The sequence below is a fragment of the Tursiops truncatus genome, chromosome 19 (genome assembly GCF_011762595.2).
Source record: "Tursiops truncatus isolate mTurTru1 chromosome 19, mTurTru1.mat.Y, whole genome shotgun sequence".
Lineage (NCBI taxonomy): Eukaryota > Metazoa > Chordata > Mammalia > Artiodactyla > Delphinidae > Tursiops > Tursiops truncatus.
Genome location: NC_047052.1, coordinates 27964402 through 27980714, shown reverse-complemented (window position 1 = coordinate 27980714; position 16313 = coordinate 27964402). Strand labels below are relative to the sequence as shown.

The 16313-nt window shown below is 44.4% G+C and overlaps 1 protein-coding gene across 3 annotated transcripts in view; it reads left to right on the top strand.

Annotated features, from left to right (window-relative positions):
* Positions 1–8218, top strand: part of LOC109550730 (liver carboxylesterase-like) — a 41080-nt gene extending 32862 nt beyond the window's left edge. For all 3 annotated transcript variants that reach the window (XM_073795567.1, XM_073795566.1, XM_073795565.1), the window contains 4 exons: positions 88–235; positions 6076–6207; positions 7150–7222; positions 7500–8218. In XM_073795567.1, the coding sequence (XP_073651668.1) occupies positions 88–235; positions 6076–6207; positions 7150–7222; positions 7500–7683 (537 nt within the window). In that variant the 3' untranslated portion in view covers positions 7684–8218. The remainder of the gene's footprint in view (positions 1–87; positions 236–6075; positions 6208–7149; positions 7223–7499) is intronic.
* The last annotated feature ends 8095 nt before the right edge of the window (positions 8219–16313 follow it).

The following is a 16313-nucleotide window of genomic DNA, read 5'->3' as shown; positions in this document are numbered from 1 at the left end:
CCATTAATGCAAGCCTTCCTCCCTGGCTGGAGAAGCCATGCTGTTCAGTAGGGCTGGGTGGTCACTTTCACTCTTGATCTATTTCAGAACATCCCTGAGGAACTGACTCCAGTGGCCGCTGACAAGTATTTAGGAGGGACGGACGACCCTGCCAGAAGGAAAGACCTGTTCCTGGACTTGACTGCAGATGGGATGTTTGCTGTCCCATCTGTGAATGTGCCCCGTCGCCACAGAGGTGAGTCATGGAAAGTGGACAGGAGAAGGACACTGACCGCACCAGCTTCACACTGTATTCTCTCCTAATGCTCAGCATAGAAAGATATGTGGAGGGACTTCCCTGGTTGCACAGTGGTTAAGAATCCGCCTGCCAATGCAGGGGGCACGGGTTCGAGCCCTGGTCCGGGAAGATCCCACATGCCGTGGAGCAACTAAGTCCGTGTGCCACAACTACTGAGCCTGCACTCGAGAGCCCATGAGCCACAACTACTGAGCCCACGTGCCACGACTACTGAGGCCTGCGTGCCTAAGGCCCGTGCTCCGCAACAGGAGAGGCCACTGCAATGAGAGGCCTGCACACCACAACGCCCCTGCTCGCCGCAGCTAGAGAGAGCCCACGCGCAGCAGCAAAGACCCAACGCAGCCAAAAAATATTAAATAAATAAATAAATTTATTTTTTTAAAAAAGATATGTGGAAACTCCAAGGTCCATTCTATATGGCCTGGGGACAGTGGGGGGCACTGTCCTATTTTGGTTTCCACCAGGAGCGACTCCAAGGAAAGGATCCAAATACAAATATTTTATTTGGGGGGTGATCCCAGGAAACACCAGTAGAGGAGTGGAGAAGTGACATGAATGGAGAGGAAGCCAGTCCACCCTGCACTGTCAAGAAAGCATCCACTGTGGACAACTGGAGCTGGGGAGTCCTGAGAAAGACATATCTTAGGGTTATCCCAAGAGAGTGGCAAGAGAGCTGGGGTATTTATCCTCCAACTTTGTCAAGACATTGGTTGAAGGCTGTTCCCAAGGGCAGTTAATTCCCTGGTGCTTTGACCTGTTGCACACGTGGGCAGAGTGGTCTCTGGCTGCCAAAGACCTCAGGCAAAGAGCTGTGGATGCAGGAGGTGGAACTCAGGCTGACGTGCCCGGAAGCAGGGGATATGGGGAGGCACCGACAGCCTCTGCCACAGGGCTCCTTACTTGAATTGTGGTGGTCTGTGGGGCTAGAGGGGAAATCTTGGAAGATAGGTCTTGGAAGGTTTCCAAGATCAGAGCTAGTTGCAAACTAGTTTGTTAACCAGTGGAGCTGGGGGTAGAGTGAGGCCAGGAGTAAGACCAGGAGTGTTGTCTGGGACCAAGAAAGCTGAAAGGAGTGAGAAGGGGGAGGTGTAGGGCAGGTGGTCTGGAGAATGTTGATGTCTGCAGCTGGCCTTGTTCCATCCCAGTGTGTGCTGGGTCTATCACAGGACCTTTCAACATATCCCAAGACTGTGTAGGGGGGATGTGAGGTAAAGGATGCATGAGCTCACCCGAACAGGAGGTGTCCCTTTGGGGTGCCTTGTTGAGGTCCTCACCAGACCCTTCCTTTTCTAGGAGCTATCCTTCACCTAGTCTGCAAGGCAGGAAATGGTTCTCTGATCCAGACCACTCTCTCTAACTGTGCTAGAAGGGTTTTAGAATTGGGGACTTTAAAAGCATAATAAAAATTAGCTACAGCTCACCTACCATGTCCCCAAAATTCAGGACAGTCATGTACAGGTGCTGGTTACCACTCCCTCCTCCATAGGGTCCTGATGAAACTCTTCAGCTAGGGGCTGCCTGGGGTCAAATCTGTTCTTTCACAAACTTGGCTTTGTCTCTCGATACATGTGGTTTCCTCTTCCTCACTGTCTGTTGACCCAGCCATCCTGGACTTGTGTTTTATCTGAATCTCATGACTGCATTCAGGATCTTTTTTGCCTGGACTTCCCGGATTTTATCAACATTATTCTTTCCTTTTTAAATTTTTGTACTTGTCTTACCCTTTTTTTTTATAGGAGAGAACTTTTCTGAATATAAAATTAACATCTTACAGTTGTAAAATATTTTGAAAATATGGAAACACATAAAGAAACTAGATATCACTCATAATTCCTCCACCTAGAAGAATGTGCTATAAATTTTTGACCTATTTTCTTCTATTAATCTTTCCATATCTTACATATAATTTAAATATTAATTTTATCTTATGTTTTTGTTCACAGAATCCTATATTGTAAGCATTTCCTCAATGTCAACAAAAACTCATAAAAAACATCCATTATTTCATGGAATAATGCATTAAAATTCACTTTAGTCTTCCTGTCCTATTGGATATTTAGGCAGGGTGCCCATACTTTGGTGCTACAAAAACATTATGCTCAGCCTCATGTGCATAAATCTTTAACCAAATCTCTGATGATTTTCTTAGAATTGGTTATTAGAGGTTTAATTACTAGCCTGGGCCTGTAGGAGCATTTTAAATTTCTTGATACATATTGTGAAATTCCTTTCCAGTGTATAAGAGTGTGGATTTCTTTTTTTTTGATTCATTAATTTTTTTATCTCTATTGGAGTATAATTGCTTTACAATGGTGTGTTAGTTTCTGCTGTATAACAAAGTGAATCAGCTATATGTATACATATATCCCCATATCCCCTCCCTCTTGAACCTCCCTCCCACCCTCCCTACCCCACCCCTCTAGGTCGTCACAAAGCATCGAGCTGATCTCCCAGTGCTATGCAGCTGCTTCCCACTAGCTATCTATTTTACGTTTGGTAGTGTATATATGTCAGTGCTACTCTCTCACTTCATCCCAGCTTCCCCTTCCCCACCCCGTGTCCTCAAGTCCATTCTCTACGTCTGTGTCTTTATTCCTGCCCTGCCACTAGGTTCATCAGTACTGTTTTTTCTTAGATTCCATATATGTGCATTAGCATACGGTATTTGTTTTTCTCTTTCTGACTTACTTCACTCTGTATGACAGACTCTAGGTCCATCCACCTCACTACAAATAACTCAATTTCGGGTTTTTTATGGCTGAGTAATATTCCATTGTATATGTGTGCCACATCTTCTTTATCCATTCATCTATCGATGGACATTTAGGTTGCTTCCATGTCCTGGCTATTGTAAATAGTGCTGCAGTGAACATTGTGGTACATGACTCTTTTTGAATTATGGTTTCTCAGGGTATGTGCCCAGTAGTGGAATAGCTGGGTGATATGGTAGTTCTATTTTTAGTCTTTTTTTTTTTTAATACAGCAGGTTCTTATTAGTCATCAATTTTATACACATCAGTGTATACATGTCAATCCCAATCGCCCAATTCATCACACCCCACCCCCACCCCCACCCCCACCCCCCACCCCAGCTTTCCCCCCTTGGTGTCCATATGTTTGTTCTCTACATCTCTGTCTCAATTTCTGCCCTGCAAACTGGTTCATCTGTACCATTTTTCTAGGTTCCACATATATGCGTTAATATCTGGTATTTGTTTTTCTCTTTCTGACTTACTTCACTCTGTATGACAGTCTCTAGATCCATCCACATCTCAAGAAATGACCCAATTTCATTCCTTTTTATGGCTGAGTAATATTCCATTGTATATATGTACCACGTCTTCTTTATCCATTCGTCTGTCGATGGGCATTTAGGTTGCTTCCATGACCTGGCCATTGTAAATAGTGCTGCAGTCAACATTGGGGTGCATGTGTCTTTTTGAATTGTGGTTTTCTCTGGGTATATACCCAGTAGTGGGATTGCTGGGTAGTTCTGTTTTTAGTTTTTTAAGGAACCTCCATACTGTTCTCCATAGTGGCCGTATCAGTTTACATTCCCACCACAGTGCAGGGGGTTTCCTTTTCTAAGAGTGTGGATTTCTTAATTCTCTCAGTTGAGATACTAAGATTAAAAAATAAAAATAGGGACTTCCCCAGTGGTGCAGTGGTTAAGAATCTGCCTGGTAATGCAGGGGACACAGGTTCGAGCCCTGGTCTGGGAGGATCCCACCTGCGGCAGAGTAACTAAGCTCATGCCCCACAACTACTGAGCCTGTGCTCTAGAGCCTGTGAGCCACAACTCCTGAGCCCACGTGCCACAACTACTGAGGTCCTTGCACCTAGAGCCCATGCTCCACAACAGGAGAAGCCACTGCAATGAGAAGCCTGCGCACCACAACAAAGAGTAGCCCCCACTCGCCACAACTAAAGAAAACCCACACACAGCAACAAAGACACAATGCAGCCAAAAATAAATTAGTTAATTAATTAAAAAAATAATGCTGCTAATTTCATAAGCCCCTCCTAACCAAAAAAAAAAAAAAATCACACTTTTAATTTGTGTATTTTTGATTGCTAGCTTTCCTTCCCTCTGCTTTTCTTATTGTTCTTAAATGTTATTATTCAATTGTGTGCCTACTTTATTTTGAAGACTTGTGGTTGCAGGAATTTAATAAATCTCAGAGGTTTAAGGCAGAAAGCTTAAAAAAAAACAAAAAGAAACAAAGAAGGAGAATATATTTTGGGCAGCATGCTGCCATAATTAAGTTCTCTCGTTCACAAAAGGTCTTTCCTCTCTGGCTGGGTTGTGAGTTCCATTCTAAAACTTCTGAGTGGCAGAGCCAAGGATAAAACCCCTCCTTACAGCAATTTCTGCTTGACCTTGAAACAACTGTTTAATAAGTGGATTATGGGACCACAGAAGGATTGCTTCTTCCAAAAACACCTCTTGCTAAACCACAGTGCAATGATGGGAGGTGAGAGAGGCAATTAAATAGATTATTCTACATCCTCCTGTGGGGATAGCATATATTGTTAAGCTACTTTGTGGGCAAATATTTAATGATATGAAGCAATTATTATAGCCATATGAAATAACATATACAATAGTATCCTAATTTTGTATACATAAGTGCTAAAATATTAACAGGTTTCTCTGAGTGGTGGGATTAGATGTGATCATTTTGTTCTTATTCCTTTTTTCTGCATTTTCCAAATGTGATTCTGTCCCCAGGAAGGGAAAAAGTGTGATATTTTCCTGCCAATCTGACTTGTGGCCTGACCCTTCCCGGGTAGAGTCACTCGCTCTGGGCATAATGATCAATGCAGAGCACAGAGCTCCCCGGGCGGGTGGCCCGTGAGTTAGCCCTGAAGGAGCAAGATGGGCGACGCTGCTGAAGCATCAGCAGGAAAACTGACATCTTCCTGGGGCTTAGAGAGGGGGTGGTGAGCATAGGGGCAGGGGAGAGGAGGAGGGAGGAACTGTACCCTTCCTCGGCCCCTTCTTCCTTCTGCCACTACCTTAACATTCCCTGGGCCAAGCAGGAAGCAAGACCTGTGAGATGACAGAGAAAAAGGAAATGCTGAATTGTGGTTTCCTGAGACACAAGGAATAGACTCTCCCCTTTCTGCATAGGCTTGTATTTAAATATCTGCACTTTCAGACCAGCAACGTGGATTTACTTCACTCTTCCTGGAATACATGTGAAAAACACCAGAAACGCTCAAAATGGGCATAATAGAAGGCACCTGTCAGGCTGCAGGTATTCTCCAAGGGAATGAAGACTAACCTGTTAGCAATGAAATACGGTAGTGTAAAGTGTGTGCATATAGACGTCGTGTGTGTATGAATGCATCAGAAGGGGCTTATGTGAGTTGACCTAGTGCCCCTGTAGTTATTTTGAATGGATCTACCCAAGGTTTCAACATTCATTGATTTATTCAATCAATCTTCACTTATTCATTCAATGAATACCTGGCTCAAATCCTATTCTACCTCCCCCAACTATGCACCCTTAATCAAATCATGAAATTTTTCCAAAAGTCTTTTTCTCTGTTATGCTGATAACCAGGGGCTTCCTGCAGGGACACACAGGATCTGGCACACAGTTGCTTCTCACAACGGGCAGCTGCTGTTAATATTGTTGTTCACTCAGGACCAGGCATGCCCCCAATTTCCTGATTGCTCACAGCGCCCCTCCCACCCACCTCTGGAGCCCTTGATACCATCCAGGTGTGCGTCTGCTGAAGTGAACTGTGCATGAATCCATGTCTTCCAGATGCCGGAGCCCCCACTTACATGTATGAGTTCCAGTATCGCCCAAGCTTCTCATCAGCCATGAAACCCAAGACGGTGATGGGGGACCATGGGGATGAGCTCTTCTCGGTCTTCGGGGCTCCATTTTTGAAAGGTGATGGCCCTTTGGTGACTACAGACTTGGAGTTAGGGGATGTGCGTTCAAGTGTTGGTTTGGTGGCCTTGGGCAAGTTCCTCCTTCTCTCCAGGTCTTAGTTTCCTGAATTCACCATAACAGGGTTGAAGGACAAAGGGTCCTAACCTTTCTCTTGCTCTAATGTGCATGGTGGAGAATGTGTATCCTTGCGCCCTCCTCCATGGTCACTCTAAGAATCCAGATCTGGGCATCAGTAAGACAGGAGGTGGGTCACCTGCAGGGCCCTGCTCAGGGCTAGAATGCCACCACTCACTTCGCACTCACAAGAGCATATCAGAAGGTACGTGAGAGTAAGGTTAGAATTGCTCTTAACCTTGAATCAGGACTAATATGTTTCTGTCTATCCAACCATCCATCTATCTACCTAAAAGTCATATCTTTTAATATTTTAATACACTTAAGAGTATAATATTTTAAAGAAAGACTGTTCACAGACGTCTTCAATGTCTTAACCCTCAGCAGTTACCGACAACTTGTGTGTGACACAACCCAGGGCTGTACATGGCAGTGCCTCTGGGCACTTTCTGGTTGGGTGACTCTTTGGGGGCCTTGCAGCTTGGTTATTTTTCAGATTCTATGAAAATGTGTGTGGGTGTAGGAGATTGAAAAAAGACCCAAAGGAGAGTATCCTGGGAGGTGGGGTTACTGTAGCAGAAACCCTGGGGTGTGGCCCTGTGACCCAGCCAGTTTATGACTACAGCCCTTCACTGAGCCCGACCTAGGTCAGTAACTGTCAAGCTTAAAGTGCACTTGAATTACCCAAGATCTTCTTAAAATGCGGTTTTGACTCAGTAGGTCTGGAGTAAGGGCCCCGTTTCTGAATTTCTAACAAGTTCTCAAGGGCTGCTGCTGCCCCTGAACCACACTTTGAGTAGCAATGGCTTTGTCTCCTCCCCACAGATGGTGCCTCAGAAGAGGAGACCAATCTCAGCAAGATGGTGATGAAATTTTGGGCCAACTTTGCTCGGAACGGGTGAGCTGGTGGCACAGACGGAGCAGGGTTGGGAAGGGGCAGGGCGTGTCTGCTGGGTGGGAGGAGCTTCAACGTGTGCTGGGCAAACTCCCCGCCCTGTGGCCCCTGACGTGAGAGCTCCATCAGTGGACAGGCTGCCCAGGAGATGGTCAGCCTCCTGTCTCTGGAGGCGTATGAGCCTTTGGCAGAGATGAAGCCAGGGGGTCCCTGACAATCTCTGAGGGTTGTTGGGGCCACACAGTAGCTTTGGGGAATTTCTATGTGATTCTGTTCCCAGGAATCCCAATGGGGAGGGGCTTCCCCCTTGGCCAGTATATGACCAGAAAGAAGGGTACCTTCAGATTGGCGTCACCACCCAGGCAGCCGAGAAGCTGAAAGACAAGGAAGTGGCTTTCTGGAACGAGCTCCTGTCCAAGGAGGCGGCAAAGAAGCCACCCCAGTTAAAACATGCTGAGCTGTGAACGGGAGGCTCAGCTGGCCTTGGGGGCTTGTGGGACCCCAGACAGGGGTATTCTATAGAAGGTGTTTGTGGGCCTAAGAGGCATCTTATTGTGGAGGCTGGGGAATTATCTGATGGGAGTAGCAGAGGTCAGGGAGGGGGAATTTCTGTTTCTGTGGCCTCAATTTTGGAAATAAATGTTCTTTTGGAGACCAAGTCAGTGTCTTTGTCTTGGGCTGGAATTAAGTCATCCTCATTAGCGAGAGAAGGATGAGAGAGGGCACCACTGGCAGGAAGGTGACTCAGGCAGCTCTGGCTTGGCCTCTGGACAGGAAGAGTCCAGTAGGCTGGGCCCTGGGAGGGGCTGAGGGGGACACTGCATCTGCTCCATGTCTCTGGGCCGTCAACAACTCCAGTAAGTGGATGTGAGGGAACCAGAGGGCAGTGTCCCTCTCCTCCATGTGGAGCCGCCTGTAGACATGGAGGGGGCACAGACCGAGGATGTACCTGGAGTGGGAAGGAGGGGGACTTGCCATGGTGACACTGTGGCACTGTTGTGTGGCCCTTACTGACCCTCCCACAGGTCTACAATTCTTTCTTCAACTTACACAGTATCCTCCCAGGCCCCTCCCTGAGGCCGTCTCTTCCAGCAATTCCTCTGAACCCTTTCTGCATCCTGGACCACATCAGGTACAAGCAGTGACCACCTTGAAGTGCGTCCCTGAAGTGTCACGTGAAAACTGACTCTTTCAGAACCCCTGGGGTGACTTCTGGCTCCTGGGATATAGAAAGCTCTAAGGAATGCCACTCCCACCTTAACAGAAAGAAAAAAGTGGATTATCCTCAAAATCATGACTTTCTCTGACTCATTCAAAGAGGTTGCAAGGCAAACAATTACCCTGAAATCTCGGGGAAGACAGGCATTTTGAAGGAGAGATGGGAAGTGAACACTGGCTTACCGTCTGCAGACAGATGGAAGATGGAGTCACCATATGTGTGAGTACAATTACTCTTAAAATTCGAATCGAGGGCTAAAGGCCAAACATAGGTGAGTATGAGAGTATAAAATCGTCAGGAGCCACGGACCCACAGGAGAGTACAGGGCCTCATTACAGGCCCTTCTCCATGGACCTCTGTCAGGGACCTGTGAGAAATATTGGGAACAGGTAGTAAGACCAGAGGATGCAGGCTTGAAGCCCTGCCCAGACACTTCTCCCCCTAAGAAACAAAATCCCTTAACCACTGGGAAAAGGCAGCAAACCCATTCCCCTTTGGGCCCTGGGGAAGACCTATTGAAGCTGAGGGAAAGGAAAATTTAAAAACCCTCTACTACTGGGAAAGGGACAGGAAACTAACCTGGGTCCCAATCATTAAAGGTCTTTTACTGCAGGGGAGGGGAGAATCACTGAGAAAACCCCGTGTCCATGACCAAGGGACTGCCTAAGATTGCGGCTGGACCAGGACACAAGAACCCGCCCCTGGATTCCACCACCAAGTTATCAAGCAGTAAGTACTGAGCAGCAGAAATCCACCACTGGGGGAGGAAGAACGTGTGGAGAGAGACTCCCTGAGGGGCAGGAGCACAGGGCAGGCCCCAAACTGAGGGCAAAACAGGAACACTGAGTGAAACCTTTCAGCAAGCCCTCCCCCTCAGCACAAGGTAGTACAAAAAGAATTTGAAGCAGGTGGTGCACTTAAGAGAACCATAGCAGAACCCAAGCTCTGCTCAACTCCTGACTAAATTGCCTCAAGTCCCCCAACACACAGTCACATGCACACACACACACACGCACGCACAAGCCCCAGTCTAGTAGAAGAGGCATGTCCATCCCCAGTCATAAACACTATTTACTTCAGTTTCTTCCCCCCTGCACAGGGTGTCAAGCATTTCATCTAAAATTATAAACACACACAAAAAAAGGAGAGAGGAAAAAACACACTAAAAGGGCAAAGCAGTCAGTAGTACCAGATTCAGAGATAACCCAGGTGTTAGAACTACAAAAGTAGGAATCTAAATAACTCTATGAAAAACTTACAAGAGCAGATGGGTAATTTCTGGAGAGAGAGAGAAGCTCTAAGAAAGAAGCAAATGGAAATATTAGAAATTAAAAAGAATAGTTAAGATATGAAGAATACCTCCAACGGGAACAGATTTTTGGTTGCCAACGGGGAGGGGCAGTGGGGGAGGGATGGATTGGGAGTTTGGGATAAACAGATGCAAACTATTATATATAGGATGGATAAACAACAAGGTCCTACTGTATAGCACAGGGAACTATATTCAATATACTGTGACAAACCATAATGGAAAGGAATATGAAAAAGAATATATATATATGTATAAGTGAGTCATTTTGCTGTACAGCAGAAATTAACACAACTTTGTAAATCAACTATACTTTAATAAAAGTTTTTAAAATAAATAAATAAAAATAGGACTGTCCAAAAAAAGAATAACTCCAATGGGTTCCTCAGTAGATTTGAGGCAGTTGAGGAGAGAATGAGTGAACTTTAAGAGAGGGCCATATAAATTACCCAAGTTAAATAAGAAGAAAAAGTAGTGGAGAAAAAAGAACAAGAGTACAGAGGATCCAAGAGATGTGTGACAATATCTCATGTCCAATATATGTGTACCTGGAATCCCAGAAGGAGAAGAGAGAAAAAAAATGGATAGAAAAGATATTTGAAAAAAAGATAGCTGAGAATTTTCCAAAACAATGAAAGACAAAGATCCAAGGAGATCAGACAGTCAGGCAGCGATGGGATCTATTTTCCAGTGTCCTCACACAATTCAGTGCTGCAGCATCACTGAGTGATTCCTCCCTGGACAGGGGGCCAGGCTACAGAAAAGTAGAGACCCAGGGAGCCCAGTCTCACTTCATCAGAAGCAGGACTTTGTTATGTAATCCAGGGTGTCTCAAGCTCAGTACTGACATTTCGGGTCAGAAGATTCTTCGTTGTGGGAGCCGTCCTGTGCATTGCAGGGTGTTTAGCAGCATCCCTGGCCTCCACCTACCCTATGCCAGTAGCACTCCCCTAGAGTGACAACCAAAAATATTTTCAGATATTGCCAAACGTCCCCTGGGGTGCAAAATAATACCCATTTGAGAACTGGTTCATTTATCTAGTAAGTCCCCGGGGGAAGGGGTTGGGGGGCAGGGGGTCGTAGGTACATTGAAAGCTGGATATGTTTTTTAAAAATCAGCAACATAATTTAGCTATGGTTACCCAGAATTCTAAGTACTCCCCCTCGCAATGCCATAGCTCTTTGGTTCATATCTGCAAGTCTGAGGACTACAGTTTAAAAAGGGATTGACTTTTAATGGATGTCTGCTGCCACCTGGTGGTAATTTAGTTCATTGCACTCTGCGGGAAATCCCAATTTAGTCTTACTGGTCAACCAACCAGCGCTTCAAAAAGTTAAGACAATCAGATTTGCTTTGCTCAGATCTTAGAAAGTAGTTCTAAGTTCACAGATGACAGGCCCTTGGGAAAACAATTCGGAGTTAGCATAAACTGCTATAAGCAGTGACCCCCCCCTTCTTTCTAAAGCCTTAGTTTGAATTTTTAGGACATTAACTTTGTCCCCAATTTCCCTACTACCAAAAGTCCTATTTGCAATGCATTTATAAGTTATAGTCAGGCACAGTTAAATTCATTTCGTGAAGATTTTTTTGAGAATTTCATAGTACAATTGGAGATAATTAGACATATTTAGGATGCCATAAAATGGGAACATCTTGTATTAAAGCAGTATTTTCCAAATTTGTCTGACAGAAAAAACAAAGCGATACACTAAGCCCAAGGCAGGGCCCTCCAGCGACTGTTAGCAGCAAGGACAGCTGTGGACCTCAGTGTCCGGAAGTGTCGGAGCTGTTGCTATGGTGACCTTGAATGCTGGCTGACCTTGAGGATGGTGAATAATCCCAAAACTCGGTTTCCAGGTTTGTGCCACCTCCCTGTCCCTCTGGGCCCAGATAAAATGGTTATTCAGAGCTCAGTCTTGGACAGAAGCCAAGTTCCACAACTGTTATTAATATGAATAATACTTAATAGCAATAACAACAATGTTTCAAGAGGCTTCAAGAGAATTCAAGTGAGTGCAGCTAGAACCTTGGTCTGTTCCTAACACAGCGGCCGGACTAATCCTGGTAGAACATCTCATCTTCTGTTCCAAACCCTCCAATAGCTCACCACTTCTCTTGGAGTAGAAACCAAAGTACTTATGTTGGCTTACAAGGCCCTACATGACTCCCTCCCACCAGGTCCATTTGCCTAGTCCTGTACCTCAGGACTGTCAAAAATGTTCTGCCTCAGGGCCTTTGCACTTCTGGTCCCCTGTGCCTGGGATGCTTTGTCAGTGGCTCCCTCCATCATCTCCTTCAAGTCTCATTGTCCCCCCCTCAGAAACTTACCCCATTCCCCTTCCCAGCTTTATTTTTTTCCTGAGCACCTGTCATTTTCTAACTTCCCCTAACAGAATGCACATTCCATGGGGCCAGGGACTTTACTAACGGAAAAATCCTTGCTTTCTGCAGATGTTAATTGGCAGGGTGTGTACATGAGAAAGTCAGACAAGCAAACTTGTGAATTAAAGTTCTATCTCTTTGGAAACAGGGACATTATTTGAAGGAAACCATTCATAAGCCATTATATATTTATCATGAAAGATGCCTTATAATTATAGTTTAAAATGCATAATTTTTTTTACTTAGCCCATGAAGTAATATAATAATCCCCTTATTGGCTTTATAGGTTCAGATGAAATCTGACCTACATTCCCTCATTTCTTCTGCTTGTTACCTTAAGTGTTTATTCGGTCAAGGAAGACCCAAGAACAGTGAACGGCGGCTGTGAAGTAAATTGCTGTAGACTTTAGAATAACCACATTGGAGAAATTAACTGTGAGTGCTGTGGGGACTCTAACAAAACCATGAATTTAATCACTGATGGGTCTGGGGTCTGAGGATCTGGGGTCAGTATCAGATATGGCATCTGAAGGCTGGGGTCAATCCTTGTCTTTGCCATTTACTGGGCATGTCACTGTGGGCCAATCCCAGTGTCAAGAACAGTGTCTGGCACATAGTAGGTGCTCAGTGGACTTGGCAATGCACCCTTGGAGGCACATGGGGGTGGGACGGGTAGTCAGAAGACCCTTGGAACTCAGAGGGGGTCCCAGGTGGGGAGGGAAAGGTGGACATGAAGGATCCTCTCCTCTTCTATTTTGAAGGACTCTGAACAATGTAAATTCCATCAACACTGATTGATGCCCATGGACCAGGGCTTGGAGTGAAGCCTGCAGGGAGGTCAGAGGCCAGCACGGAGGGCCCACCCTGGAGAAGTTCATGGCCAAGCCCACATATCCATCCAAAACGGGGCAAGGTAATCTGCACCACTGTGGGGCTCAGAGTGCAGTGAGTGGGGAGTAAGCTGTTCTGGGGGAAGGGGCTGGGGACCAGGACATCCTGGTGGGTCTGGGAGAACGAACGGGAGACGACCAGGAGGAGAAGGTGGGGGCATCATCTTGAGGCAATAACGATACATTTGTTTCTTTTTGCTCCCTTCCTTCCTCCCCCGCCTTGATTTCTGAAGTCATATATTTTCTCTTGGTAGAAAATTTATAAATTATAGAAAAGAACTAAGAAAATCTCACCACCCAGAGATGGTCCTTGGTACCATTTTAGTATATGTCCATGTAGACTATTCGGGGCATTATTAATTTTTAATTATGCATAATACACGAATATACTCTTCTTGTAAAAAGAATTAGAACATTACAGATAGGTCTCAAGTCCCCTTAGACAGCCAGCCCCACTCCTGGAGCTGGCTCCAGCCCTTGCCTTCCAGATGACGACTCATCAGGGTAATAAATATCATTCCAGACAGTTCTCTATGTATGTGGAGATGCAGAGACCTGGTTTTCTTTAAGTTAGTATATATTTCATATCACAAATTCAGCTTTGTGGTTTCATTTTTCTTCTTCACATTGAGTACTTATTCTAATATATGCTTACACATGTACTTCTAGAAAACACATTATTTTGTGGGTTTTTTAATTTGTTTGAACTGTATTTCTCATACTGTTGTGATTTATTGACTTAGGACAGAGGCGTTGAGAGCACGGGCTCTGGAACCTGATTACATAGGTTTGAATCTTGTCTCTACTGCTTCTTAGCTGTGTGACCTTGGGCAGGTTACTTAACTTCTCAGTGCTTTGATTGTCTCCTTTGTAAAAGGGAGATTTTAGAAGTTAGTATCTCCCTTCCTAAAAAAGTTGTCATGAGGACAAAATGAGATAACACGTCACCTATTAAAAACAGTGCCTGCCATGTGAAGGGCTGCAACTAAATGTTAGGTCTGATAAATTTGTTGATATTTATAGGACCATCTCATCATCAAGTGGTGAAATAGCATAATGACTTAGAGCATGGGCTCTGCAGCCAGGATGACTGCTCCCTGGGTTCAAGCCCCAGGATCACCATTGGCCCAATGAACTTTGGGCACGTTTCTTAATTTTTCTATTCTTTATCTATAAAATGGCTTGACGACAATACCTTCTTTATAGGGTGAGAATTACGTAAATGTGCCTAAGTATTTAGAAGGGTACCTGCACTTAAGTGTTCTGATAATTTTCTTTTTGTCTGCTGCCAAATATTTCAAAGAATGATTATAGTACCATTTTTTTTATTAATTAATTTTTATTGGAGTATAGTTCCTTTACAATGTTGTGTTAGCTTCTACTGCACAGCAAAATGAATCAGCCATACATATACATATATTCCCTCCATTTAGGACACAACAGTGCATTAAGTAGAGTTACCTGTGTTATATGGTATGTTCCCATCAGTTGTCTACTTTATACGTAGTATCAATAGTGTATATATGTCAGTCCTAATCTCCCGATTCCTCCCACCCGACCCCTTTCCCCCTTGGTGTCCATACATTTGTTCTGTACATCTGTGTCTCTATTTCTGCTTGGCAGTTAAGGTCATCTATACCATTTTTCTAGATCCCACATATATGTGATAATATACAATATTTGTTTTTCTCTTTCTGACTTACTTCACTCTGTATGACAGTCTCTAGGTCCATCCACGTCTCTACAAATGACCTAATTTCATTCCTTTTTATGGTTGAGTAATATTCCATTGTATATATGTACCACAACTTCTTTATCCATTTCTCTGTTGATGGGCATTTAGGTTGCTTCCATGAGCTGGCTATTGTAAATAGTGCTGCTGTGAACATTGGGGTGCATGTGTCTTTTTGAATTATGGTTTTCTCTGAGTATATGCCCAGTAGTGGGATTGCTGGGTCATATGGTAATTCTATTTTTAGTTCTTTAAGGAACCTCCGTACAGTTCTCCATAGTGGCTATATCAATTTACATTCCCACCAACAGTGCAGGAGGGTTCCCTTTTCTCCACACCCTCTCCAGCATTTGCTGTTTGTAGATTTTCTGATGATGCCCATTCTAACTGGTGTGAGATGATACCTCATTGTAGTTTTGATTTGCATGTCTCTAATAATTAGTGATGTTGAGCAGCTTTTCATGTGCTTCTTGGCCACCTGTATGTCTTCTTTGGAGAAATGTCTATTTAGGTCTTCTGCCCAATTTTTGATTGGGTTGTTTGCTTTTATGGTGTTGAACTGCATGAGCTGCTTGTATATTTTGGACATTAATCCTTTGTCAGTTGCTTTGTTTGCAAATATAGTACCATTTTAAAAGCCATTTTTCTATTAATAGACACTTAGGCTGTTTACCCATTTCCTTTCTCATGTGTGTTTCTCTACCCAGAAGTGGAATTGCTGGGTCATTGGGTATGTACATTTCAATTTGTTTTGTAAATATAATTCTCTTAATTATCAATTTCTTAATATTTAAAAATGTATGTATAGATTTATTGTTTTAAATAGTTGGATTAGCAGTTGTAGCCAGTTTTTTTTCACTTAACTACATAGTGAATAATTTCCAAGTACAACAGCATTTTCTTTATCCACCTTTTTATAAACGTTTTATTATGGAAAATTTCAAACATACATAAAAGTAGAGCGTATAGTAAAATGAAATGTACCCATCCCCCAGCTTCAACAAATGTCAGCATTTTGCCAGACTCTGTATGACACTGCTAACGATGGCGTAATATGCATTGTAAGTGTGTGCTGTAATTTATCAAGCCTAGTCTCTATTGTTGGACAATTAAGACTATTTTTTCACCATGATAATGGGATTTTAGTATCTTGAATTTAGTGCTGGGAGTAGAGGGGTTTCTTGTCAACCTGTTTTAGGCATTGCCCTGCTCCTTGCTCAGTCCAGCACTGACCCTCTTCTGCCCACAGGCTTCTCTGATTAAAAGCTGGAGACAAGAACTCTGTGCCCGTGACTTTTTGAAGGCGAGAGGGAAACAGAACAGGGAAGGAGGGGGCCCAGCCCTGATGTGTTGTCAGGGACTCTCTATCCTTGACCTCTCCCCCTGGGGTGCTCTGGGGCAAAGCTCATACCACTGAATTGTCCTGCTATGAGCAAGGAGATGGGCTTTTTTCCCTCACATCTGCCCAGGGGTGGGGTGCAATGTGCCAGGCATCTTAGGGGGAGGCGGAGGCCCCAGGGTCAGGTGGAGGATGGTGACAGCCTGTAGGGGGGTCTGGAAC